At 37.5% G+C, this 27,975-nt stretch overlaps 1 protein-coding gene across 2 annotated transcripts in view; it reads right to left on the reverse strand.

Moving 5' to 3' along the window:
* FAP (fibroblast activation protein, alpha) overlaps window positions 1–27,658 on the reverse strand; it is a 72,652-nt gene extending 44,994 nt beyond the window's left edge. The window contains exons 1-10 of one of the 2 annotated variants that reach the window (XM_014534132.1): window positions 27,445–27,570; window positions 27,031–27,115; window positions 13,281–13,322; window positions 10,053–10,154; window positions 8,796–8,890; window positions 7,815–7,889; window positions 6,268–6,320; window positions 2,264–2,336; window positions 1,461–1,581; window positions 412–566 (exon numbers count right to left, since the gene is read on the reverse strand). In XM_014534132.1, the coding sequence (XP_014389618.1) occupies window positions 412–566; window positions 1,461–1,581; window positions 2,264–2,336; window positions 6,268–6,320; window positions 7,815–7,889; window positions 8,796–8,890; window positions 10,053–10,154; window positions 13,281–13,322; window positions 27,031–27,115; window positions 27,445–27,450 (807 nt within the window). In that variant the 5' untranslated portion in view covers window positions 27,451–27,570. Of the gene's footprint in view, window positions 1–411; window positions 567–1,460; window positions 1,582–2,263; window positions 2,337–6,267; window positions 6,321–7,814; window positions 7,890–8,795; window positions 8,891–10,052; window positions 10,155–13,280; window positions 13,323–27,030; window positions 27,116–27,444 lie in introns of both variants that reach the window. The other variant, XM_005859373.2, reaches the window with a different exon arrangement.
* Between the last annotated feature and the right edge of the window lie 317 nt (window positions 27,659–27,975).

The following is a 27,975-nucleotide window of genomic DNA, read 5'->3' on the forward strand; positions in this document are numbered from 1 at the left end:
CTTGCTTCTACCTGACAGGAACATCAAGTTCAACATTTGTATTCCCCATTCAAGCTTGCATGTACATGGGAATTCAAGAAGGAAGAACTGCAAAGAACTTTACCCTGAATTCGGAGCATGAAATATGAAAAAATTAAATTTAAGTTAAGCTTGTTTTTCCTCCATGATCTAGACCATATGTTTTTCAAAGCTTCTGCAATAGAATTTAGCAAAGACGACTTCATCCAGCACAACCAGATGTCCAAAGCAACAGATGTCCACATAAATAATAGATCACAGTACAGTGTTTGCTTCACAATGCACAAGGATAAGAAGCTCTCCAAACTTGTTGATCCCACCTCTCTTCATTGTATCGGTTGCTCATTTTGACACCAGGGAAATAGAAGCATCTGCTAAAAGTATTCAACATACCTTTGGGTATGGAATATTTATTGTCCTAGGATATTGCTCATCACCATAATAGGAATAGGCAATCACTGGGATATCTGTATCATTAAACTCTGCATATGCCAAAAACTTTCCACTTGGAGACCACCAAAGTACATATTTTGTAGCAAGCGTTTCCTCTGAAAAATAAATACTAGTATATTAATTATAATTGGAGCTTACTCTTAAAATCATTATAAATATTTTAAATACATTGTATATATCCATTATTGCCAAAATAATTTATTAAATGTAGATGTGATTTATATCCTACTTTGGTTTTGGAAAGATAAATAATCTGGGTTTAGAGGAATAGTTTAGCCTTATACCCTTTATCAAACAGTCTTCTTAGGATTTGACATTAATCAGAAATGTAATTTTAAAATAAATAATAAACATATTAACAGGAATTAATTTTTCCCTTTGGGGCAACTTCTGGTTCTTATAGTCACCTAAAATAGCCAAAACAAGGAAACTGTAATTATACTACAGAGCAACATAAACATTGAATGTTGACTTCCTCTCCTGGGAATATTATTTTTTTAAAAAAAAACAGTTAAGTTATATATTTATTTAATAAAAAGTAAGGACCAGAAAACCTTTTAAAGTCCAGTTATTTCTTGGATCTTACAGAACCTAGAAAGAGGACAAAATTCACAAAAGTATAACAAATTAAGGATATTTTCCTACAAAATAATATAAACAGTTGTTTAGTTTTGGAAAGAATATTTCTTTCTTAAGAAAAAAACCAACCTGAGAAAATGAACTAACACAGCATTTAAGGACCATAAACTTCTTGGAATATAAATTGTTACTACCACTTTATGATGCTCATTAAAAATAAACTCTACCAGTCTGATGAGATTTTGTTCTTTCAGAACATGCACGTCCTGTTCATAGCACAGATAACAGCTTTCAGAAATGCCACCATTCATCTCAGCAGCATAGCACTCATCTAAATGCTACTAAATGTATGCAATTATTTTCAATTAAAAGCCTAACACAGAAACAGTAGAAAGAAGAATACAGCTTACCTTCATAAACCCAGTCTGGGATTCCATTAAATATTTTATTTTCTTTTCCATTATATGTTATTTGGAAAGGTGGGTTTTCTGGTCTTTGTTTCAAATAGATATTGTTCTGGTACACATATGCCTGAAAGTGGCGGTAAGCTAGTTAATACAGGGAAATTCCATAAGAAATACAATTAAGTCTGTATATTTGTGTTAATTATTGACCTAATGACTTTTAAAAGTGTAGCAATTCAGATGCAAAAAGACTCACAAGTACTATCTCACTTTAATAGGTCAAAAAACAACAACTTACATTATCATCTGTTATGATTTTTAAAGTCTATGTCAAATAAAGAATAAAGTCTACTATTTTATTCGTGGTTTTATTACCCAAGTAAATAATTATATATATATATTAACAGAAAGTAAAATCAATCTCTGAATATTAATAGCTAGCCAGATCTAATCTTTACTTAGAGTCCTTAAATAAGAGCTTGGACAAAATTTCATGTTGTCTGAAGCTAGTCTGGGAAACTTGTGAAAACCATATTTTTCCTGAGCTTTCTGGCACAACGCATTCTGGCTGAGTATAAGGATAAAGTTTCTGACTGAGATATTTAAAGAAGTCTATCCATGAGCTTGAGATTTTGCGGAATTCTCAGATGGGTTTCAATTTATCAAAACTCTTCTTGTTTTTAACCACTGAAAAATAGTAATACATTTATTTTTTTTTTTTTTTAAGCAAGGGAATTTACCAAAGGCCAAAATCAAATGGCTCCTCTTTTATTTAAAGGATTAAATACTTCTATAATTCAAACACTTACTAATTTACTCCCAATAGGTGACCAGCAAATGTACTGAATTGGACGGGGGGGAAGCTCTCTTCTTACAAAATCTCTAGAAGGAAAAAAAGACAGAAAGAAAAAAACACACACAAAACCTTGCTGCTCAATGCAAAAAAAAATCTTTATAAACAGAAAAAATAAACAAACAATAAAAACGAAGAGTCATTCTCTCAGCTTCTTCAAACCTAATGGAAAGAATGTGGCCACTCAGGACTGGAGAGATGGGGGTGGTAGTTGTAGCTCTTCACTAGTTACTTAGAAGTCATTTAACTTCTCTAGTTCTTCGTTTGCTGGCCTTTGTAGGGAGATAGTAAGTTAAAGATGTATAGACTGTGAAAGTGAGAATAGCTCTAGAAATTATCTAATGGAACTCCATTTTGTAGAAAATAAATGTGAGGTTAGAGAAATAGTAGGACTTTTAAAAATCACACTGTTAGTTCTTGGCAGAGGCCCAAATTAAACTCAAGCCTTTGGCCCTCTTTTGTACACACCAGGGTAGGATGGTCGCTGGAGTGCCTTCCTCTCTGACATTCTACAATGGTGCTGAAGTTTAATAAGTACTCTTGCACATTCCCATTCACAACCCCAGCTCTGTGAATGCACATGCATTTCAAATTTTTGAAAATAAGATGCCATTTGACAATCTCCCCAGAGATCTGACTTGAAATCAGAAGCAGAAAGGAACATCCAATCTAAGTTAAAATGAAAAACAGATTGTATACTAGGCAGTATGCCTTTAGCTTGCAAAGTCCTACATCCATGGGGAAACTTCAAATATCCTTTTAGCCAAAAACCTCACTTTGATCCTTAGAGTCACCTTGCAAATTCTCAATGGACTGACTTGCTTTGGGGAGCTTTTGCACTTCTTCAGCAAGAATGTGTTCAGATTTCATGTAGTAAAGACTCATAAGATGCCATGCTTAAGTTTTAATTATCTTCTTGGAGATACATATTAATAGTTTCATTTAGATTTGGAAGCAACCAAGTGTCCATCAGTAGATGAGTGAATAAAAAAGCTGTGGTACATTTACACAATGGAATACTACTTAGCCATAAAAAAGAAAGGAAATCATATGCTTTGCAACAGAATGGATGGACCTGGAGAATATTATGCTATGTGAAATAAGCCAGTCAGAGAAAGACAAATACCATATGACTTCATTCATATGTGGAATCTAACTAACAAATTATAAACAGACTCATAGATAGAGAACAGACTGATAGCTGTCAGAGGGGTGGGAGGGTTGGGGGACTGGGTGAAAAAGATGAATGGATTAAGCAAGCAAACAAACAAATACCTCATAGAGAGACAAGAGCATGGTGATTACTAGAGGAGGAGGATGGGGGAGGTAGAAAAGGGTATAGGGGGCTAAATGGTGATGGGAAGAGACTTGCTTGGAGTGGTGAGCACAATGCAATATACAGATGATGTCCTGAAAGCTATATAATTTTATTAAACAATGTCACCCCAATAAATTCAGCTGAAAAAATGCTTTTGTGGAAACGCAAAGCAAGACCTACCCGGGGAACACTTGAAATCTTGCCCCGGGCATACGTTGTCAATTTGGCTCAAAAAACTCTTATAAAAGTTCTAAAAAAAAAAAAGAAGACCTACCTTCTAGGTGTAATGTGAGAAGCCTGAAGAAAGACTCTTTTCCTTCCCTTTCCAAAACAAATCTTCAACCTGGACCTAACATATACCTGATATTTCTACTTTTCTAACTTGTTTAAACTTTGGAAACTATGAAGCCTTATAATATACATTGACTTAACTTATTAGGTCATGCAGCATGAGGCCTAGCGGACAATGAGGGAGCAGGGCACTGGACAGACCAGCATTGATTGGAGAAAGGGTGGAGGCCCCAGAGGAGGAAGACCATTGGTACGGCCATGGGAAGCCTGACTCCCGGAGAGCAGTTTAAGGCACCCGGCCCTGGGAGGTCTGGAACATATTGAAAGACATCCGAGGGCACAGGCAAGGAAATGACCCAACGGGAGAACGATCTTTACCTGGTTTACAATTCTGTCTCAAGCCAGTGTGCCTGTGACCTTTGACATTGCAACACTGCCTGATGTTGCCAAATGCTGTGGCATCACCTACCCAGTCATGTAGACAGTGCCAAGCTGCAAATCTCAGCACACAGTCTCTTCATGACCCTCAAGTCACCAGGTGGTCATTTTCTGTGTTTTCTAAATAATTCACAGCATGAGAGAAAGTGGCGGAGGCTGCTTTTCAAAGGCTGTCATCTCCTCAGTATCCCTTCCCTGGCCTGAAACCAGAACCATGTTCATTCTCTCTGTGGTAAATTTTTATAGACTCTTCCAAAGCACACAGAACATTTGCAGTTAGTGGTACCCAATTTTGCCTTAAATCTCAACAAATTTGTCATCCCTCACTTTCTAAATTATTGTATATTTAACTGACAAAAACAATCTGCCAAATTAATAGTTGTGAAGGAAAAAACCAACAACAGTGGTTTGATTAAATTCACTGCACAAAAGCTAAATATTTGCAATGATTCTAGGCTTTAAAGCTGATACAAACCATGATTAAAATATTAGTATTGCCATATTCTTTTGGAATTCTGTTTAATTTGGTGAACCCCAACATAGGATTTGGAGAATTTCAAAATGATTAAAAGAAAAATAAGAAAATAATGCATGCCTTTCTTAAAGCATTAAGTAATTCAGTACACTTTTTCAATTGTATTGAAAGAGTGGGTTTTCTCCTCGCTAGTCTAAATGTTTCTTGAGAGTAGGGTTGGTGACTTCAGCTCATTTGTATTCTTCCATATATGCTTTTCACAAAAAAGTCCTCAATAAGTAACTCTTGTATTTGGTGACAAAGTGGATCAGAGAAGAGATGAATTTAGATTCTACTTTATGTAGTAGTTCCTATTTCTTAATTTGACAGTTTAAGAAGATCAGAGTTAGTCTCTTCTGAACATTTAAAAGAAGTAGGTAAATATTTTTTGAACTTTTGTGCTCTTGCTAAACAAAAGGGGAAATAGACCATAAGATTTTTAATACCTCTTCAAGATATATAATTATTTTCCCTTTTATAATGCAAATAGCATATTGCATTAAGATGAGTAACTAAACCAATTCATTGTCCATTCTTAGTCAAAGTTATTTTTCTAAAGTGCAAATCTGATCATGTTGTTTCCCATTTGAAACTCTTCAGTGATTCCCTATTGTCATCAGAATGAAATGTAAACTCCTTTTAATAGTTTCCTCATTATTATTTGGCCCAGCTTCCTGGCCTCAACTCCTTCCCAACCTTACACCACCTCCCAGTAGTCATACCCTCCTCCAGTTTCAACTCAACTGACCTACTTTCAGTTTCCTGAACCTTTCATGCTCTCCATTTCCCTTTGTGTTTTTATATAATATTCCTTCTGCCAGGAATTCTCTTTCTCAGTTTTTCTACTACTGACTTATTTGCATATTTTTTTCTGTTTGAAATATATTGTAAATAGTTAAACTTACAAATAAAGAAAACAATATAATAGATGGCAATTTATGTACCATCTAAATTTGAGATATTAACATTTTGCAATTTTAAAAACAAGTAATTTAAAATCAACTAACAAAGTATATGTTCAGATACAACTAATGGTCTCCCTCCCTTCTGCTTCCTTCCAATGAAGCAGCCACCTTCCTAGAAGCAGTGTATCATTACCATGCATATTTTATACTTTTACTACTTATGTTTATTTCCATAAATAGCATATTTGTAATTTGGTGTTCAGACCTATGGGGGAACTAGATTGTCTATAAAAATACAAAATATTAGCCAAATAAAAAGATGAATATTGCATAGGAATATTTCCTTGAATTTCTTAATTTATGGGTGCACATATATTGTAAAGAAGCAAGAAGCTAAGATCAGTAACAGGATAGTCAACCTCAAATCAGAGTTTGGAATGAAAAGTCTATATAATAGAGTTAAGTAGTATTCATAAATAAACATGAAGTTTTACCCATTCCTAAGGTCATAGATGTGATATGTTGCTGTGTAAGAATATCTCCAAAGCTGTCAAAGAAGAGAGGCAAAGACAAATTTTAATCTTTTAAAAGTTTATATCAGGAATGTATAGTCATAGGTCATTCAATTCAAGGTTCAGAATTATGAAAGGACTATTTTCACAGGGCACTAGGAAGAGTAAGTTGCAATTCCTAATTAGTCTTCATTTAAAGAATTTTACTGTGGACTTTTGTGCTGTTTGTCCATATTCCATAATTCAGCCCTCACTCCATAATAACCGTATTCAAAGACATTTGCTAACTTGACAAGCTTTTCTTTGACATGCTCTATAGAATTTTCCCTTCATATTTTACCTTCACTGAAGTAAAACCACCATGATTTCCATGGCCCATAAGGAGTCATCAGAATGAAATGTAAACTCCTTTTAATAGTTTCCTCATTATTATTTTCACCTGAATCATTGGTTATCATGACACCCATTAAAACAGGAAAAAAAGAATTTCATTCAATGTATAGTTTTATTGTAAAATGCTTGCCTTTCTTTGAATATGGTTTTTTAAATTAATAGATTTTTTTTAAAATAGGAGAGATAGAGCATGTGACTCCTCCTTTAAAAACTAGTGTGTTTTTTTCTCATAAGTATACTTGTATCATGGTTAGTGAATAATGCAGGTATTTTTTGGATTTTGTTTCTTAAAAGGGCGTTCAGACTCTTGACAAAGAAGGGCCAGAAGGCTGAAACATGTCTTTCTAAAGAGTGCTGGTACCAGGACCCGGTCCTTTGGAAAATAATCAGTTGACTAAACAACAAGCAGGGGCTAGACGAACTTTTCATTCTGAATATTAAGGGAGTTTTGCATTTCAAGTAGGATATGAAAAATGACAGTTAAAACTATAGGTTCTTGATCTAAAAGTAATTGTTAGATGTTTAAATCAGTAGTAAATTCCCTTGGCCTTTTGCAAAAATAAAAATCATCTTGAAGATGTATAAATAGAAAAAAGTAAGTTGTTGAACTTACCCTGCAACTTCAGTCAGGAGGGGGAAATTAAGTAAGGGCAAATGGTCTGGTTTGTGGGATTCTCCTACACCAAGCTTTGGGGGATAGACTTAAACTTCTGGTCTATTAATGACTGAACATCATCTTGCTTGAGCAAATGAGTTAAATAAGTCACATCTTGATTTTTTTTCATTTTAAATAATGAGCTTTTATGAGGTTAAAATGTGGGAACTAACTAAGGATTTGTGATACCAAATAGCTTTAGAAATACAAAGATAATTCTCCCTTTTCTGGTGAATATCTGTGCCCTCAAATAAAGTGTTTTCCCAGAGGAAACTAGTTGCTACTACTTGCTGATAACCAGATAAGTAAGCAAATTATTTGCTTATGTTTCAGTTATGCTTTGGGGGCTCATCTAGAGCCCACATTAACTTCTTGAGTATTTAGCGATAAAAATACACTCTTGCTCCCTCTTACATTTATAAACAAAACTGTGGATTAGTAAGAGATATAACCAGATATATCAAAATTAAATAGTCAATACCTTTGAATAATCACTTTCTAGATATGCAAATTGCCGATCAGGTGATAAGCCATAATTTGAAGCATTCACACTTTTCTGAAATTATGAAAAAAATTGATTAGGATGCAGAAAAAAATAACAGAGCCATGTTAATTTGTAGTTCTAACATAATAACACATCTTTGATATATCCTACTTGCATATATCTTCAGTGCAATTTTAAAACATTTATGCAGTACCTACTGTATAGGAAGAAACTTACTAGATATTATGGGAGGACAGTATAATAATGATATACTTTGTGATTTCAAAAAGCTTATAATGTTAAACTTGTAAATAAGTAACTTATATTGCAAATTAGTTCTATAAAAGAAATATAAATATAACTTTGCAAAAGCATTAAGGAAGCAGTGCTTGAATCCACATGAGAGTGATTGCTTGCATAGAGGAGGAGAGGGTCACCTGACTGTGGCTTTAAAAGATTAGTGGGCTCTTGAGGGGAGAGAAAGTAGGAGGGCTGAGAGCCTAAGAGGACCGAGTAGCATGTGCCTATTTATTCTATGTCAGGCACTGTCCAAAGCACTTTCAAATGTTGCTTCACTTAATTCTTACATTAATACAAAGACCTATTATTATTCCTACTTTGCAGAAGAAACTGAAGCTTGGTAGTGTTAGTATCGTGTGGAACCATACCCAATTTTCCACATGTTGTAAGTGACAGAGCCAGGATTTCAGCCTCAGTATGCCTGACGACAGGATTGAGTTCTTAACTCTTATCTCAGACCATATTATTTCCACAGAGGAAGAAAGATGCTGGGTGATTTAGAGGAGGGAAGGGCAGGAGTCTAGTGTGAGGAGAAGGGAGAATTAAAGGAGAAGTACAGTGGGATGGAGCTGAGAAGGCAGGTTGGGTCCAGATCAGGTGCTAAGAGTCTGGGCTCTTTCTTGATCAGTGAAGAGCTGGCAAAGTCTTTTGAGGAGGAAGATGATGTTGTATACATACTATGGTGGTATTACTCAAAATGGTATATGATTCTCCTGTTTCAATATTATAAAATACTATGTTATTATCTGTAGATTGATGGAGGTACTCTTGTCCTTTAAACAAGAAGGAAAACAAATCTTGAAATAATATCCCTTAACAGGAACTACATTTATAACAAAGAGAAATCTCTCTTATTTCACAGACTTATTTTGTTTTTCTTCTTTGTTCAGTACATATTACTTTGTCAGATTTAAAATAAGTTCATTGTAAAGGGAGAAAAGAATACTATTTTCTACTTTCCACAAAGATGCCCTATTTGTTAATAGCCGACCTATCCTAACCAGTTCAGTGTGGTGGAATAAAATTGCCTTTTATCTGTGTTACAAAGAGGATAAACTAATTTTAACTGCTATTTTTTTTGTAATAAAAATTCATTTAATTTGGGTTATGCCTGATTGAGTTTAAAACCATTTTTATGTGCATTTTATTTTCTAAAGAAAAAAATGAAAATATTTGATTTTGTTTAGTGGCACTTTAGACAAAATTTAGTTGACTTTATTATTTTTGATTAGCTTTATTTGACAACATCCTATTTTACAAAACTTTATGTAAATATTAATTTTATGGCCCTTAAAGGATTTGTTTTTAGGATGGGATTTGTCTATTTCTGGGATTATCCAGATTAACAATGGATTTCCCTTTTGGTAAAATTCTCATGACTTCTCTTACATAGGTGTTTCTCTTCTATTCTGAATAGCTATACCATATGCTCAGATTATTGTAACAATTCTCAACTTTTACTTTTCTGCTATTCGCCTCATTATTGGGGGAAATCTGGTCTAAAAGGTTCTGTCAAAAGTGCTTTGCTGGTCACTTGACTTATCTAAATAAATGCTGTTTTTCCCCCATGTAAACTGATATGGCTTTTGTTACCATAGAGATACATTGGCACTAAAAGCAAAAACAGAAAACATACATTTTTTTTTGCATTATGTTTTCTGATCTTTTCTTTTTTTCTTTTTTTATTGTTTAAAGTATACAAATAGTAGTACATATGTCTCCTTTTCCCCCCATTGGACTCCCCCCCACACACACACATGCCCTCACCACACACACTCCGCCCGGATCTGTGTCCATTTTATGCTTATATGCACGCATACAAGTCCTTCGGTTGATCTCTTACCCCCACCCCCCACCCAAACCTTCCCCTGCCTTCCCGCTGTAGTTTGACATTTTTTTAAAAAACCCAAAAGTAAAAAAAAACAGTTCACCTACCTGAAATCCAAGTTGGAAAATATGTCCAATAAGAAAATGTCCCATTTAAAATATCTTTCAGTGTAAGTGCTCTTGTTGTATTATTTCCTTCAGAGTTATGATCTTTGGGGGAAGATGAAACAAACTATTACTAAAAAGAAGATTAATAACTCAAAGTCTAAGGTTCTCTCTCATCTGTTCTCATATAATTAAAAAAATTGCCATTTGCAAAACACTTGTTTAACTTCTGTCTTCATAGATATAAGTATTATCTCCATCTTTATAGACAGGGTAACTGAGGCTTAGACAGGTGGTTTGATTGCCTGGAAGGGAAAACTGGTGGGAAAAAATTGGGGAGTATGAAGGGAATGGAGGGGGATGGTGCCGAGCAGTGGGGACATTATTGTTCAGTTTGTGAAGAATTGTTAGAGATTTTTTTTAAGAAGGAGAGTGAAATGAGGTTCCAACATATTTAAGCCTTGCAAAACTGGGATTGAAGACCATGTGATTTTGACTAAAACTAGACTCTTAAGCACTTGACTGCATTTCCTCATATCTGCATGGCTTGGATTTCTACTGACTTATTGAAGATGTATTTTAGCAGCCCAGTTGTTCAGATGAGATCAGCCAGAATCCTTACCTTCAGATATCTCAGGAGAGGCACAAATGAAGAGAGATAATTGCTTATCCTGACTACAGACTGCTACAAACAGAAAGTGAACCAGAAGAAAAGAAAACCACATCATCTGGACAAATAATCTTAGAAATTCCAAGAGTAAAGATTTTCCATATAAAAGCTAACCGAAGGTAGCTTATAACTATGAACAAATTTCACTTATATTTAAGTTGTCCAAACAATTGTGTTTTTCAAACATGACTATGCTCAGAGCCCTGAAACAGATCTGCCCAAATGGATAGTATGGCAACCAACTTCCAATCTCCTTCATGTCCCTAGTGCCATTCTTCATCCCTTTTCCAGGCCATTGCTTACAGAACCAAAACTTAGAAAAATGTCCTATACCTTGAATAGCATTTATGAATCTGGTATTTGCCCATGTAAAAATAATACTGCTGAAGATGAGAGTTTTATCTTCCTGCTAAATTTTTCCAGAGCTTTCCATAACTCTTAGAATGAAGGTCAAAAGTGTTAGTCTGGACTATAGTCTCTCGCTGGTCTAGATGGCCTGTCCCTCCAGCCCCTTTTCCCCTCTCGCATTACTTTCTAGACCTCAAACACACTGGGCTTTCTGTTCCTCAAATATTCATTTATTTCTATAGGGCTTTGGCACCTCTTTCTACCCTCTCCCTTCTTATAACTTCTATCCAGCCTTTAGTACTCAATATAAGGGCCACTTTCTCTGGGAATCCCTGTCTGACCACTGGTTTAGGTCTGGCTCCCTTGTTATACATTATCAGGGGTATGTTACTTTTTAAAAGAGCATTTGGCTTGCTTTGTAATCATGTGTGTATTTGAGTGATTACCTTTTTAATATTTTCACCTCCATCTGTATCCTCAAAACAGTCACCATAAGTCTGGAGATTATGTATGTCTCATTTTACTCATCATCACATCCCTAGTGTCTAGCACATAATAGGCATTTAATAGATACTTGTTGAATAAATGGATGCATGAAATGCAGGATGAAAAGATGGATGAATAAAGGGATGGATGGATGGAGTTTGTGCCCTTTTCTTTACAGACTGCTTCTACTGCTAATTCCCTGTATGATTTTGGTAAGTCAATTTCTGGCATCACAGCTTTCTTAGTTGAAATATAAAGGACTAGACTAGAAAATGTTGATAATATCTCTTTCAGTTCTACTATATTAAATTTTGAAATTTGAGACTCAACATGTCCTGTTAGCTTTGTAGTTACATAAATGTACTGCCATGGTGATAAGAGCCAATTGACCAACTGGATAATAGCATTTCCTGCTATTTTAACTGATTAACACTAGGGCATGCATGCCCTGCACAATTGATTAGAATCATGAATTATTTTCTTAATTTACTAAAAATTACTCTAGTGGCTAAAAGAACACAAGTGATTGATGAGCTCCTTTGTAGCCAGACAATAAATGCTTAATAACATGAGCTTATTCTAAATTTTAAATGATCATCTTCTTACATTCTCTTTGGACCCTAAGTGAGGTTGTACATGCCATATGATTACTTATAGTGAAAGTTTTTCTATTTAATTAAGTGATCTTGTGCAAAATTCATATCACTGATTTTATAATTCCCAATAAATGAGTAAAAGACCATTTTGCTATAATAGCATTAGAATAAGCATTTTAATTAGATTTCATTTAGCTCTCCTAAGAGCACATTGCAATGTATATCTAATGTTGTCAAGGGGAATTTCTAGCACTGTTATTGGCAATGAAAATTATTGTGTTTTTATTGATATTTTAGAGAGAGAGGAATGGAGGGGGGAGAGAGAGAGAGAGAGAGAGAGAGAGAGAGAGAGAAACATAGAGAGAGAAACATTCATGTGAGAGAGAAACATTGATTGGTTGCCTTCTTTTCACAGCCCACCAGATGAGGGATCAAATCCCCAAGCTCAGTATGTTCCTTGACCAGAGATCAGACCCGAAACCTGTTGGCATATGGGTCAACGCTCCAATCAACTGGGCCACCTGGACAAGGCAAAAATTGTTTTCCTTTTAAGATAATTTAATTTGTGTCTACACAATCCTGAACATATAGATATAAAATGTAGTGAATCCCTTTATTGTGAATACCCAAAAACCTAGATAATTATTTTATTTAAAATTGTTTAAATTGATTCAATAAATAAATATAACTGTGGAGATGCCTTTTTGTCTAGCATAAATAATGCTTTTATTATGGCTAATGACTTATATAATAGATTTTCCTATTTAAGTATACTTGCATATAATTTTACTTACTTGCAACTATGAGTAATTGAAAAATTCTTAGCTAAAGTTAATCTTTATTTTTATAGAAAGTTACAATAAATGAGCATATTCAAATGAAACATTTATCTCTATGCTTGGCACATGATAAGCTGTCAATACATTTTGGATTTTGCTTTATCATAGTTTATTAGTATTTTTCAAATAAATATTTTTGATCAGTGTTTCACAAAGTAATTTGATTGCTAGGACTTGTTTTGTTTTTGTTTTTGTGTATCTACTAAGATCACAGTCTGGGGAAAAAGCAGTTTCATGTTAGGCTATTAGTATATATAATTAATATTTACTTTTATTCTAATATGAAACTTACCAGTTGTACTTGGAACATTTTGGTCATCCTGCAGCCTTCTAACTGAAATATCACAATTATGATATTAAATACAGTTAGTACTTATATCACATATATGGATAAGTAAAATTTATAAAACAGTAGTTTTTAAATACCTACTTCTACATATTTTTCTTTTCATATAATTAATAATTGTGCTGATCCTTATCAAATTTTTCAAAAATTTTCAAGGATTAGTTATTTGCTCTTTTATAACCTCTTATTTAGATTATCAAGGAAATTTACAAGAAAGTATATTTTATATTAGTTCCTAGTTAGCCATTTATTTTAAACTAGAGGCCTGGTGCACGAAATTCATGCACTCAGTGGGGGGGAGGGTCCCTCAGTCCAGCCTGCACCCTCTTGCAGTCTGGGAGTCATCAGTCGGACATCCTTAGCACTGCTGTGGAGGCAGGAGAGGCTCCCACCACCGCTGCTGCGCTCGCCATGAACCTGCCTCAAGGCTTCTGGCTGAGCGGTGTGCCCCTGTGGCAGCACACTGACCACCAGGGGGCAGCTCTTGCATTGAGCGTCTGCCCCCTGGTGGTCAGTGAACATCATAGCAACCAGTTGTTCCGCCATTCAGTTGATTTGCATATTAACCTCTTATTATATAGGATGTGTTCATAGTAGCTATAAATGCCAATAATCTATGTAGAGAACTTAGCATATGTCATGTTATGACTCAAGTTACCTGTATAGCAATTTTAATCATGCATTAATTATACTACTAATTACCGTGATGATAATAAGCCACACCAACACCCAAGAAGCAATGAGTAAATGTATAGAAAATATATTCAGTGGAGCCAGTTCTATTTATTCAGAAATAGGGTTCATGCACAGATTTGGGTTTGGTGAGTACGAACCTCACATGTGGTGCAGGTGAAGCTCAGAGGTGTGATTGATTATGCTGGAGTCAGGTGGGGCTCAGAACAATACCAAATCAAATGGGAAGACTCTAAATTAGTCATTCTGCTCTTTCTGTTCATAAATGTAATGAAGTAATGTGTCTGCTCTGAGATGTTGCATTAGGTCACATATTCAGAGGTATAAAACATAAAGTTTAGTTAGAATTTTCAACCTTAGCTCTGGTTCTTTGTATATTTAGAAAGATTATAAACATAGTAATGTTTCATTGCACTATCAATGCTGACCGCTACCATCAGCCATCAGTAGAAATGACCTTCTAGTGGGCTCTATGAAAATGCTATTGGATTATTGCTATCTCAACACTTAGCTCAATTTATTGAATATAAACATTTTGTCTTTATATTTACGTGAATTGTATAAGGCATAGGTCTTTATCCATGATAACAGAGTCTGTATTTGACTTTTCTCACTGTCATATGTCCAGTAGCTAGAATAATGCTTCACATACAGAGGGAGCATGATAAATATTTTTGAATGAAAAAAATAAATCAACTTGACAGATTTTATGTTAACTTATTTTCACTAATTTCCCCCCAAAGATATACCTGCCCTTATTCTCTACCCTCCTATCCATGCGGTAAATTTCAACGTGGATAGGCCCTAATTAAAAAATGTATCCAAATTTAGTCCCTGGAGTCACTTGGATGCTGTTTGAAAAATAGATTCCTAATCCTTATCTCAAACCTAAATGGTTCAGAATCTCTGGGGATGAGGTCCTGCTAACTTTCATTTTTACCAATACCCCCAGGATATTCTTCTGCAAAGAATCCAAACTTAGTGATTTCACTGATAATCTATTCAGTGAATTGTACTTCATTGTACCCCTGCGCCTCTCATTGGGATGCCCTTTGCCTTTAAACTCTTGGTATGTGGATGGGCATGGCCTGACTAGCAATCCATACCTCATGGACATAGATACCCACAACTAAGTGTTGATCGTGGCCTTCAAGGAATGTTAATGATCTACAATGTTTATACCCCTATTCAGTCCTCTTGCCCACTATCTTTTCAGGCTACACTCAATTGGATTCTTCTTAAGTACATTTCCTCTGGCGATCCTTGAAGAATGAAAAAAGGGCAAGGGGTCTGATTCTGATTCTGATCCAGATTAGATTTAAACAAGATTGCAGGGAAAGCACTGGGGGTTTTATTTTCTAGTGTCGTGAATGTGTGTGTGTATGTAAATCAGTATAGAATGTATCTCTATGACTAAACAAGTTCCTGTCACCTAAAAAAGATGCCACTAGTAATTATTGAATGAATAACTGGATTTTCATGCTCCTTACAAATAATCCTATATAATAAAAGAGAAATATGCAAATTAGCCATCCCTCCTCTACGCTCAAGCCACGCCCACAAGCCATGCCCACCAGCCAATCAGAGGCGAGTATGCAAATTTACCCAACTAAGATGTCAGCAGCCACGGAGCTAGAGCAAGCAGGAGGCTTGGGTTGCCCCCGGTGATGGAGGAAGCCAAGCTTCCCGCCTGCCCTGGCCAGCCCTTGGCTCTGCTCAAGGCTACAAAGTTTCAATTATAGAAGATAAATAAACCCCAGTAAAAAAAAAAAGGAGAGGCTGAGAGCTTGGGTCACCGGGGGGCATGGCCAGCCTGAAAACGGCCTTCAGCCCCTCACCCAGGCTGGCCAGGCACCCCAGCGGGAACCCCCACCCTGAAGGGGCAGTGGGCAGCCTGAAAACTGCCCTCAACCCCTCACCCAGGCTGGCCACACCCCCATGGGGTGAGGGTCCCCGCTGAGGGGCTTGGCCAGCCTGCAAAAAGCTATCAGCCCCTCACACAGGCTGGCCAGGTACCCCAGTGGGGACCCCCACCCTGAAGGGGGTATGGCCAACCTGCAAACGGCCCTCAGCCCCTCACCCAGGCTGGTCAGGCACCCCAGCAGGGACCTCTACCCTGAAGGGGGTGTGGCCATCCTGAAAACAGCCCTCAGCCCCTCACCCAGGCTGGTCAGGCACCCCAGCAGGGACCTCTACCCTGAAGGGGGTGTGGCCATCCTGAAAACAGCCCTCAGCCCCTCACCCAGGCTGGTCAGGCACCCCAGCAGGGACCTCTACCCTGAAGGGGGTGTGGCCATCCTGAAAACAGCCCTCAGCCCCTCACCCAGGCTGGCCACACCCCCATGGTATGAGGGTCCCCAATGGGGGGCTTGGCCAGCCTGAAAACAACCCTCAGCCCCTCACCCAGGCTGGCCAAGCACCCCAGCGGGACCCCCACCCTGATCTAGGACACCCTTCAGGGCAAACCAGCCAGACCCCACTTGTGCACCAGGCCTCTATCCTATATAATAAAAGGGTAATATGCAAATTGACCATAACAGCAGAACAACTGGGAATGACTAGTCACTATGACACACACTGACCACCAGGGGGCAGAAGCTCGATGCAGGAGATGCCCCCTGGTGGTCAGTGTGCTGCCACAGGGGGAGCTCTGCTCAGCCACAAGCCAGGCTGCCAGCTGCCAGCACAGTGGTGGTAGCGGGAGCCTCTCCTGCCTCCTCAGCAGCACTAAGGATGTCCGACTGCAGCTTAGGTCTGCTCCCCGCTGGCAAGTAGACATCCCCCGAGGGCTCCCTGGCTTCCAGAAGGATGTCTGACTGCCAGCTTAGGCCCAATCCCCCGGGGAGCGGGCCTAAGCCAGCAGGTGGACATCCCCTGAGGGGTCCCAGACTGTGAGAGGGCACAGGCCGGGTTGAGGGACCCCCCTGAGTGCACAAATCTTTGTGCACTGGGCCTCTAGTTATATTGAAATATAACCTTTTGGTTGTTTTGAAAGTTTAGTTTTGACATGTATAATTTTTAAACTCTAAATATTTGAGCTGAAGCAGGAATGACTTCTGAAAACATCTCTCTTCTATATGTAACTGACACTTCCTTGATCAATACTTAATTACTCACAGTGTCTTAGAGTCAACTTGGCCCATCTTTAGCACAGTTCCTCATACACCACTTACACACTCTAATTAACTATACATTTGCATTTGAACTCATTAAAGCAAAGCTGAAAACTACTTCAATTATGAATCCAAGAAATTACAATTCACAGAAATGATTCACATGTAATGATTCACTATTCTAATTCTTTTTTAAAACGTTGTGCTTATTCTTTATTAAGATTCTGTTTCTATTTCTGCCATTTAATTTTCTAGTCCTGAAAAATTGGGAATAAGTGCCAGAGCAGAAGCATTCAATGTTAGCTCTAATATTTTTCACAAACTAAATGAGAAAATATGTTTTATTAAAGTGGGCACACAAATGGCAGGGTCCCTTTGTTCTCATTTCCGTATTTGATTCGGAACTGATGCTAAATCAGCCACTCTAAGGAAAGTGGCGTGGGTTCCCAGGCACACCACACATGTCTGCAGAGAAACTATCTAGAAGGAGGCATCATCTCTAGCCATTGCTTCAAGTCATGTCTGTTTGTTTGTTTATTAGTTTTTCTTGAGTAAGCACCACAGGGGCAAATGTAGGAATTTTTAGAGTGTAGAATCAACTATTTAAAAACTAATATAAACAGAGGCAAAGAAGCATCGAACAGACTGTCAAACTACAGCGGGAAGGTAGGGAGGGTTGGGGAGGTAAGAGATAAACCAAAGGACTTGTATGCATGTATATAAGCACAATCAATAGTCGCAAGACACTGGGGTGTGTGGGATGGTGAGGGCAAGTGCCAGGGGTTAGGGGAGGCTAGGGGGAGGTCAATGGGGGAAATAAATGAGACATATGTACTACTATTTGTAATACCTAAAACAATAAAATAAAAAAAAATAAAGTAATGAATTTTAAAAAAAAACATGAATATATTTGGGCAAAAGCTGACAACTGGGAACAAATGGATCTGAGGTAGCTTTAAACAAATAATAGGAAGTGTTGTAATTGACGAAGTTTTCATAAGTACCAAGCACTCTAAATGCATGGTCCCATGACATCCTCACTCACCTCTCTGAGATGGACTGTTATTAACTTCATTTTACAGATTAGGGCATGGGAATTAGAGGCAAAGTAACTTGCTTAATACATGACAAAGCTGGGATTTAAATCCAGCTCCATCTGATTTTAGAGGCTGGGCACTTTATCACTATACTATGATTTAAAGCGAAAGAATATGTGTAATAAAATAACAAACAATAACAGCAAAACAAACAAAAATTAGGTCAAGAAGCAAGCAACACACAAGGGAGGTAGAATAATTATTCATGGAAATGTAGGCCCATTGAGTCTCCTTTGCCAGCTCATCTTCCTCTAATCTCTACCTTAAATTTTGGTATGGCTCATACTGGTGTTACTTGGGGTCTGAGGAAGGGCCCCTGTCCTCAGCCATTTCATTCTCCTGGGGTTTCCATTACATATCTCTAGGCTGACTCACCCCACCACCTGACCTGACCCCCCCACTGGATTTCTCCTCTGAATTCCAGACCTGTATATTAAAGTTCTTCCTTGTCACCTCTACTTGGCTGCCTTCTATATGTGGCCTGATCAGGGACTGAACCGGCAACCTTTCGGTGCACAGGACGATGCTCAACCAACTGAGCCACTCCGGCCATGCATATTTTGTTCTTTTAAAGAGTCTTATCACATCAGTGTTTCTACCAACTATAAAATCATAATCTGTATTAAAAATTTTAATTTAGACACTAAGAAATTCTTTTTATTATTAATAGGAATAAAGGTTTAAAAGGATTTTGTTATTCTGTTTATACTACATAATTTTTGTTAGTTCACCAGGATACTAAAATGAACAACAACTTATTTTCTCTACTTAAAAATGGGCAGTAAGCCCTAGCCAGTTTGGCACAGTGGATAGAGGATTAGCCCTCATATTGAAGAGTCCCGAGTTCAATTCCAGTGAAGGGCACATACCTTACTTACAGGCTCAATCCCCAGCCCTGGTTGGTGCACATGTGGGAGGCAACCAATCAATGTGTCCTTCTCACATCAATCTTTCTCTCTTTCTGTCTTTTCCCATCCCTTCCACTCTCTCTAAACATCAATAGAAAAATATCATCCGGTGAGGATTAACAACAAAAAAAAGGCAATAAATTTGAAAAAGGCTAATTAATATTTGAATATTATATGAAAATATCATTTCAATTGTGCCTACTATGTTAATTATTGCTATGTTTGAAAGCTCTGCATGACTGTCTCTGTTTCTTAAGAACTTTAAGCTCTGATTCCACATCCCTGATTTGAGCTTTAGAACACGTATTTCTTAGGGTGTATTTATGATTAGCTATTCCTGTATAAGTTGTAACACAATTTGCTTTGGAAATAGGAGACAGGTAAACTCCTCTGCTTTATGGAAATCATCCAAAGACTTGGATTATTTTCTAAATTATTTAAAATTTGGCAAAACTCAAAGCAAGTTTGCCAAGATTCATCTTCTGTGATTTTAAAATCCAAGGGCAAATCAGAGAAATATAATCTGCAAAGTTGATTTATTTACCCTCACCTCAAAAGCTCTTTTATGTTTTTGAACTGTCTAAACCCTTTAGACTTCTCCATATTTCCTCCAAAAGAACAGTGAATAAATAAGCTTAAAACTCTTAAGATGTTTGAGGGAGTCTGTTTCACAGTTCTAAATGTTGATACTGGGAAAATTTCAAGCCTTAAAAACATATACTCATCTCCTGTGAAGATGGTTTCATCTCACATATATCTTATATTCTAAAAAGTGGTTGTTGAAGTTATAGTAATAGTAACAATAATAATAACAACAATGGATTTCTGACTAAAACACGGACATTCTAAATGATATTCTTACAAAATATTGTTTTCTATCTAAATTTCACATATTTTCTGAAATAAATCAAACTTCCTGTTTATAGGTTGATGTTCAACCACTGGGCAACACTGGCTGGGCCACTCCAGTTGTTCTTGATAGCACTTTTAAGAATTTGAAATATTCTGTTAATTTATTTGTTTACCTATTTACTATCAAACTGTTCTTTCTTAATGGTAGAGACTTTATCATTCATGCCTTAGACAACAGGCTGATATTTGGAAAGTACTTAATAAATAATTGTGGGACAAATAATCCAAGTGTCCAGGGGCCACAGTGGACAGGACATTGTGGATAATAGATGACTATGGGATACTAATCTCAGGTGTTTCATATTCAGTAGTTATTTTTAAATGCATCATACACGTTTTTGGGGTGTGTGTGTGTGTGTGTGTGTGTGTGTGTGTGTGTGTGTGTGTGTTTCAGCCCAAGGGTTAAAAATCCAATGTTTATCGACGTCAGGCTGATACTGTGAATGAATATGGTATCTTGTACATAATTAAATAGAAAGTTGTGGGAAACTGGAGAAAGCATTGCCCATCTGAAGGCACCTGCTTCTTAGCTATTACCATGGGCCCAATGCTGCCAGATTTAATATTTAAAGAGAAGCCAAAAATATAACTTTTTAAATGAAATCCTCTGCTTTTCAAAAATTGGTGACTATTACAAAGTTTTATAAAACACAGCAGGCCCAAAACAACAACAGCAAAAAGAAAAATGTTTAAAGGTAGACAGGAGGATTTCAGGGAGACCTGAGGGGCACCCCCCTCCTTTGTTTCTTTCCCTCAACTTCATTCTCCATTTCGCCCCTCCCCCAACTCCCTTTATCTTTTCTCTTCTTTTCTTCTTTTGCCTCAGAACTTGTGATGTCTCCTATGAGTTCCTTGTACACAAAAGTTTCCAAAAAATATATGTTGTTTTTGCTCCAAGGAGATGGGGAATAGGAACAGGGATGATACCCAAGGACAAAGACACCCCCTCACACACACCCTCTCAGAATTAAGAACATTGTTGAAATCGAAATATATCGCACAGAGGGGACTAGTCATCATCTTTGTGTGCATATGTATATGAGGATGAAGAATATAGTGAAATTCTAGCTGCCACTTGTTAAGTAGCTACTGCATGTTAGAAATTATAGAAAAATAATAGCTGGCATTTATTGAGTGTTTGCTCATCACCATATGAGAAACTCAACTCTCAATAGAAATCAAGGAGAGAGTAAGTGACTCCTACATTTTATTTCACAAATGAATTTCACAAAGGTAGGTCCAGGAATTCAGAAACTGCAAATCATGAAGCAAGACCATATAGAATTTACTTTGAAAATTCTGGAGCCTCTGTCACTTTGCAATTTTTGCTTTCTGTTTCTTTGGCTTTTGTTATTGTCACCTCTGTAAATCTCTTGAAACAAGGCCTGTGTGTTTCTTTTGGGGGAAGGTGTGGAGTTCAGTTTCCATTCTCAGCCTGGTTGTATCTTCACACAGGAAGAAGGGTGGTGCTTGGGAAGGCGAGAGAAAGTAAATCGAGGCAGGAGAATAGAACAGGAATCGGTTTAATGGTAATAGGCTGAGGCCAAGGAGGACAGCCTGGGACTAAGAGGTAGAAACCCATATGTGTTTTCCATTTGGGTGAAAATAAAAATGGGAAATTTTGAAAGTTTCAAAAAAAAAAGTTGTCCCTTATTTTTATTACTATGTGAGTGATCTAAATGGATTTTTCTTATTTCACCACCACTTTTTCCTATTTGTTCATAAAATTCTGCCTAAATTCTCCACAGCTCTTTGCATCCCGAGGTTGGTGTTCCCTGGGTCTCTCTCTCCACAGAAGAGCCCCTGTCATTTCTTCTTTGACCTAAACCTGGTGGGGAACAACAGAAACCCTGATCTCCTGTTGGTGGTGAAGGCCATGCATCCACTCTGGATTCTTACCTTGACTTTCAGAGGGAAATCTAGTCTGCTGAATCTCTGTTTCCCCGACACTTGGCACAATGATGGGCAAGTAGTCAGTGGGACTTAATTCCTCAATATATAAATAAATAAATGAATGTTTCTGAAGTGGGTTTTTAACTTTCTCCAAAGAAGACTCTTCTTATGTTGTTAGCACATAATACTGGGCTAAGAATACAAGGGCACCTAAGGTAAATGTGAGGTAATGGATTTTCTGAGAAAGCTTGAAAAGGCCAACTAGAAGCTTTCTTCGCTTCGAATTCTCTGTTCCTTCCTCTCCCTCCTCTTTCCCTTCTCTGCTTTGCCACCTTAGATCCTATCTCACCAGGCACTGGGCAGTTGTGAGAGTGAGAACTGGACCAGAAGCTCTAGACCAGGGGTCCTCAAACTTTTTAAACAGGGGGCCAGTTCACTGTCCCTCAGACCGTTGGAGGGCCGGACTATAGTTTTAAAAAAAACTATGAACAAATTCCTATGCACACTGCACATATCTTATTTTGAAGTAAAAAAACAAAACGGGAACAAATACAATATTTGTATTTGCATATGGCCCGAGGGCCGTAGTTTGAGGACCCCTGGCCTCCTTTGTTTCTTTCCCTCAACTTCATTCTCCATTTCGCCCCTCCCCCAACTCCCTTTATCTTTTCTCTTCTTTTCTTCTTTTGCCTCAGAACTTGTGATGTCTCCTATGAGTTCCTTGTACACAAAAGTTTCCAAAAAATATATGTTGTTTTTGCTCCAAGGAGATGGGGAATAGGAACAGGGATGATACCCAAGGACAAAGACACCCCCTCACCCACACACCCTCTCAGAATTAAGAACATTGTTGAAATTGAAATATATCGCACAGAGAGGCCTAGTCATCATCTTTGTGTGCATATGTATATGAGGATGAAGAATACAGTGAAATTCCAGCTGCCGCTTATTAAATAGCTACTGCATGTTAGAAATTATAGAAAAATAATAGCTGGCATTTATTGAGTGTTAGCTCATCACCATATGAGAAACTCAACACTCAATAGAATTCAAGGAGAGAGTAGGTGACTCCTACATTTTATTTCACAAATGAATTTCACAAAGGTAGGTCCAGGAATTCAGAAACTGCAAATCATGAAGCAAGACCATATAGAATTTACTTTGAAAATTCTGGAGCCTCTGTCACTTTGCAATTTTTGCTTTCTGTTTCTTTGGCTTTTGTTATTGTCACCTCTGTAAATCTCTTGAAACAAGGCCTGTGTGTTTCTTTTGGGGGAAGGTGTGGAGTTCAGTTTCCATTCTCAGCCTGGTTGTATCTTCACACAGGAAGAAGGGTGGTGCTTGGGAAGGCGAGAGAAAGTAAATCGAGGCAGGAGAATAGAACAGGAATCGGTTTAATGGTAATAGGCTGAGGCCAAGGAGGACAGCCTGGGACTAAGAGGTAGAAACCCATATGTGTTTTCCATTTGGGTGAAAATAAAAATGGGAAATTTTGAAAGTTTCAAAAAAAAAAGTTGTCCCTTATTTTTATTACTATGTGAGTGATCTAAATGGATTTTTCTTATTTCACCACCACTTTTTCCTATTTGTTCATAAAATTCTGCCTAAATTCTCCACAGCTCTTTGCATCCCGAGGTTGGTGTTCCCTGGGTCTCTCTCTCCACAGAAGAGCCCCTGTCATTTCTTCTTTGACCTAAACCTGGTGGGGAACAACAGAAACCCTGATCTCCTGTTGGTGGTGAAGGCCATGCATCCACTCTGGATTCTTACCTTGACTTTCAGAGGGAAATCTAGTCTGCTGAATCTCTGTTTCCCCGACACTTGGCACAATGATGGGCAAGTAGTCAGTGGGACTTAATTCCTCAATATATAAATAAATAAATGAATGTTTATGAAGTGGGTTTTTAACTTTCTCCAAAGAAGACTCTTCTTATGTTGTTAGCACATAATACTGGGCTAAGAATACAAGGGCACCTAAGGTAAATGTGAGGTAATGGATTTTCTGAGAAAGCTTGAAAAGGCCAACTAGAAGCTTTCTTCGCTTCGAATTCTCTGTTCCTTCCTCTCCCTCCTCTTTCCCTTCTCTGCTTTGCCACCTTAGATCCTATCTCACCAGGCACTGGGCAGTTGTGAGAGTGAGAACTGGACCAGAAGCTTTAGACCAGGGGTCCTCAAACTTTTTAAACAGGGGGCCAGTTCACTGTCCCTCAGACCGTTGGAGGGCCGGACTATAGTTTTAAAAAAAACTATGAACAAATTCCTATGCACACTGCACATATCTTATTTTGAAGTAAAAAAACAAAACAGGAACAAATACAATATTTGTATTTGCATGTGGCCCGCGGGCCGTAGTTTGAGGACCCCTGCTCTAGACTAAGGATGATTGAGGAGTGGGGTGTGGGAAGAAGGAGGGAGGTCAGAGGATCCACTTCACATCAGGCTGCCTGTACCACTGCTTGGAGGGAGGAGGGCTTCCCCTGGCCTACTCTGCAAAATAGGGGAGTGAGTGGTTCCAGTACAAGTCATTTAAGTGACATTCTGAGAAGTTTCTCAGCCAATTTAGAATAGAAAGAGAATGGTATTAGGGACAAAAAATATAATTCTCAACTTTTTAATAAATTTTCTGTTTCTGAATGAGTAACAAAATTCCTCCTAAAGTTTAATTTTATTACTTCACTCTACAAGGAAATTAATTTGCTCTGAGAATTCTCCCATTGGTTGAAACAGAAAACTAGGTTTTAAATGACATAGATTTTTGTAATATATGTACTTTATAACATACATTTATGTAGATGTTATACATGTCTAAACTTAGAGAGAAGGTAAGGATTGGGGTTATAAATAACTAGAGGCCTGGTGCACGAAATTTATGCATGGGGGGTGGAGTGGGGGGTGGGGTTGGGTTCCTCAACCTGGCCTGAATCCTCTTGCAATCTGGGACCCCTTGGTGGATGCCAGGCCTAAACCGGCAGTCAGACATCCCTCTCACAATCCGGGACGCTGTATGCACCAGTGACCATACTTTTGATACAGGTGAAAGGCATCTTGCTGTTGTATGGGCAGCTACATTTTTTGCCCTGATTATAAAAAGTAGTACATAACATGATCCTTCTGAGGCAGTAGTACCATTCTCCCCATCTTATGGGTGGAAAAACTGAAATAGAGAGAAGTTAAGTAATTGGCTTTGTCACACAGTTATAAGTGTCAGAATCAGGGCTGACCACAAAATGTGCACGCCATAGTCCATGCATGTCATCGCTGCGTCATCCTATTCTTTTCAGTGTTAGAGTAGCCTTGTCAGGTCTTAATTTTTAAATCTAAGAGACTGTTCCCACTATATAGGGTAGGTTCCCTAGGCCTGGCCAGCAATCAGGGCCATCTGTGGGGCGACTAGTGGGCGGGGCGATCAGGGCCCCCCCCTCCCCTCCCCCCCCAATCGCTGTGGCAGGTCGCCTCCCTCCAGGTCAGGGGCAGCTCCTGTGTTGAGCGTCTGCCCCAAGGTGGTCAGCGCACATCATAACAACTGGTCATTCTGACATTCAGTCGATTTGCATATTAGGGTTTTATTATGTAGGATTACACAAATATCTATGTGGGTGTATACTTATATATTATTTGTAAATACGTAACTATAGTATATTTCCTATTAGAAATTATGGCTCAAATTCCAAAGTGCTAAGGCATGCTATCCTTGCCTGTGGACATGGAAGCAGGCTCACAAGTTAGTCCATACACTTTCTCCTCAGAATATTCATTTCTGAGGAAGCAACATGTTGATTTCAAGTACTGGGGGTTTCTTTTAAAATCAGGAGCTAATTCTGAACACATTGGCATTCAACTGGTCAATGGGACCTAATATGTCACCTGACAATTGCTGGCATGAGGGAAATATGGCTCCCAAGCCACTGAGGTAAAACACTGATCTGGAAACAATTTTAACTTGAAAAAATATAAAAAATATGGATGCACACAATACCTCTCAACAGCCTAAGAATAACTGTGTGCTGGCAGAGAGCAGGAAATGGATTGAAGATTAACACTGAAGATACAAGCACAACGCCTTCATCATATTGGCTAACCTCTTCATTTTGTAATTCTGTGAAAATCCCATGAGCATTCTGAATTTTTCAAAATATTTTCTGTATTCTAATTTTAAAAGCAATGGATCATTTAGGACTCCTACATTCTTTAGCTAAAGATTTGTCATTTATTTTCCTTTACTGACAGTTAACTTTTAACCAAAGGTATTCCCCACCTTAGCTACTATAAGCTTTTAATAATTGTTGCTACATACTTTTCCCTCAAAGCATAAGACCTGTTATTGTTGTGTTTTTCTCCTGGTTCAGAATTTGAGCTTCTCTTCATAACTTTTACAGAAACATACCTTTAATATTGCTGGATAATGTACAGACAGAGTCTTAATTTAAATTTAAACTACCCCCTATCAGTCCATAGTATCTTCCAACTTTCAGCAAAGGGAAGTTGATGTTAATCTAAACCCTTTTTAAAAGAATTCAGTTATCACTAAACATAATGCTTGTTTAATAGTTTTTCATTTTCTAATTTAATTGTTCATTGCTACTGCATCTAGAACAACAATTTTAGTTTTTCTATACAGCTATACTCAAGATCTCTATTCTAGACCGCCTTCCTAAATTTTTGAAAAGACTCATAATAAAACAAACAAACACAAAGCCATAGTTTCTGCTTTAACTTTTCAATTCATACTCAGTTTTGCTTTCCATGAGGCAATCCTTTCAAGCAACGTTAGTCAAAAATATCGCCTCTAAAGGTCTGTTAAAGCTTGTAATTTAGTTTATATTTGGGGAGGTGTGGGAATGATACAGAAAGTGCTTAGGTTTTTCTATTGCTGAAATAATACTGGAAATCTCTTTCTACTCCTGCCTTAAATTCCTCATGATTTCTGGTTGCACAAGGACATATCTCTGAGCTTATAAGTCTTCGTGGAAACAACAGACTTACTTTGGAAAATAAGCACTTTGGAAATGTTCAATCACTCATGGTCATGTGTTAGCGCATTTTCCAAAGCTGACAGAGAAAATTAGAGAAAAATTCTTACCTCTCAAAGGACGTAAGGCAATGCACATCACCAATAAAGCAAGCACAGCAGAGGTGGCAATTCCAAATAAGATTTTTAACCATGTCTACATAAAATAAAAATGAATTAGATATACATACAGTTTCTGCTAAGTAGTAGAAAACACAAAATTTTGTTTGCCGTTAAATCTTAGTTCTCCTTAACACAAACTTTTGATAGTCTTCCACTGGTCTGGCTCTAATTGCTGGAATTTTTCCAGCTCCACACAGACAAATGTTTCTACAGTATATTTAGAATAATCTCCCAATCTCAACCCACTCCAGGAAGTACATACTTATGGACAAATCCTCACCTTCTAAACAATATAAAACATTGTTCGCACTCAATTCTGCCAGCCCTCATTCTTTAGCAACACCTGAGTTTGCATATACTAACCTTCATTTTTCCAGATGTTTGTGAAAGTCAGCTAATTCTGACTTCGGAGTGTGGGTCACTGCATCTGTGAAAACCGTTGAAAGGAAGCAAGTCTGTCTTTGGAGTTGGAAGAGGAAGTTAGGACAAGGTTTTTTTCTTTCCATGGACTTTTCAAAACCGTGCCAAATTTCAAAAGATTTCTGTAAAATTAGAAACAGATTTTGGGGGCGTTCTTGGCCTTGAAATGAACTGTGAATGGCTTAAGGGAGGCTTTATAGCCTTCTCATCCTTGTAAATTCTACACCAACATCTGCTTACGTTGACATACAGAGGTTTTTAAACTTTTTTTTTTTTACAAGTTTAGTTTTATGTTTCATTTTCCTCTAGAAATCTCTCACCAATTACTTTGGCAATTTATTGAGTTTCATATAACCTTTCTATTTGCAACTAAAAGAAGAATTAAAATAATACCAACTTTCAGGTATGTACAGTATACATGTTCTAATTTCAAGGAGAGAAAGAAAATTACAGCCACGAAAGATTCTGTGAGAA

Source organism: Myotis brandtii, unplaced genomic scaffold, assembly GCF_000412655.1.
Source record: "Myotis brandtii unplaced genomic scaffold, ASM41265v1 scaffold125, whole genome shotgun sequence".
In the NCBI taxonomy this organism is placed as follows: domain Eukaryota; kingdom Metazoa; phylum Chordata; class Mammalia; order Chiroptera; family Vespertilionidae; genus Myotis; species Myotis brandtii.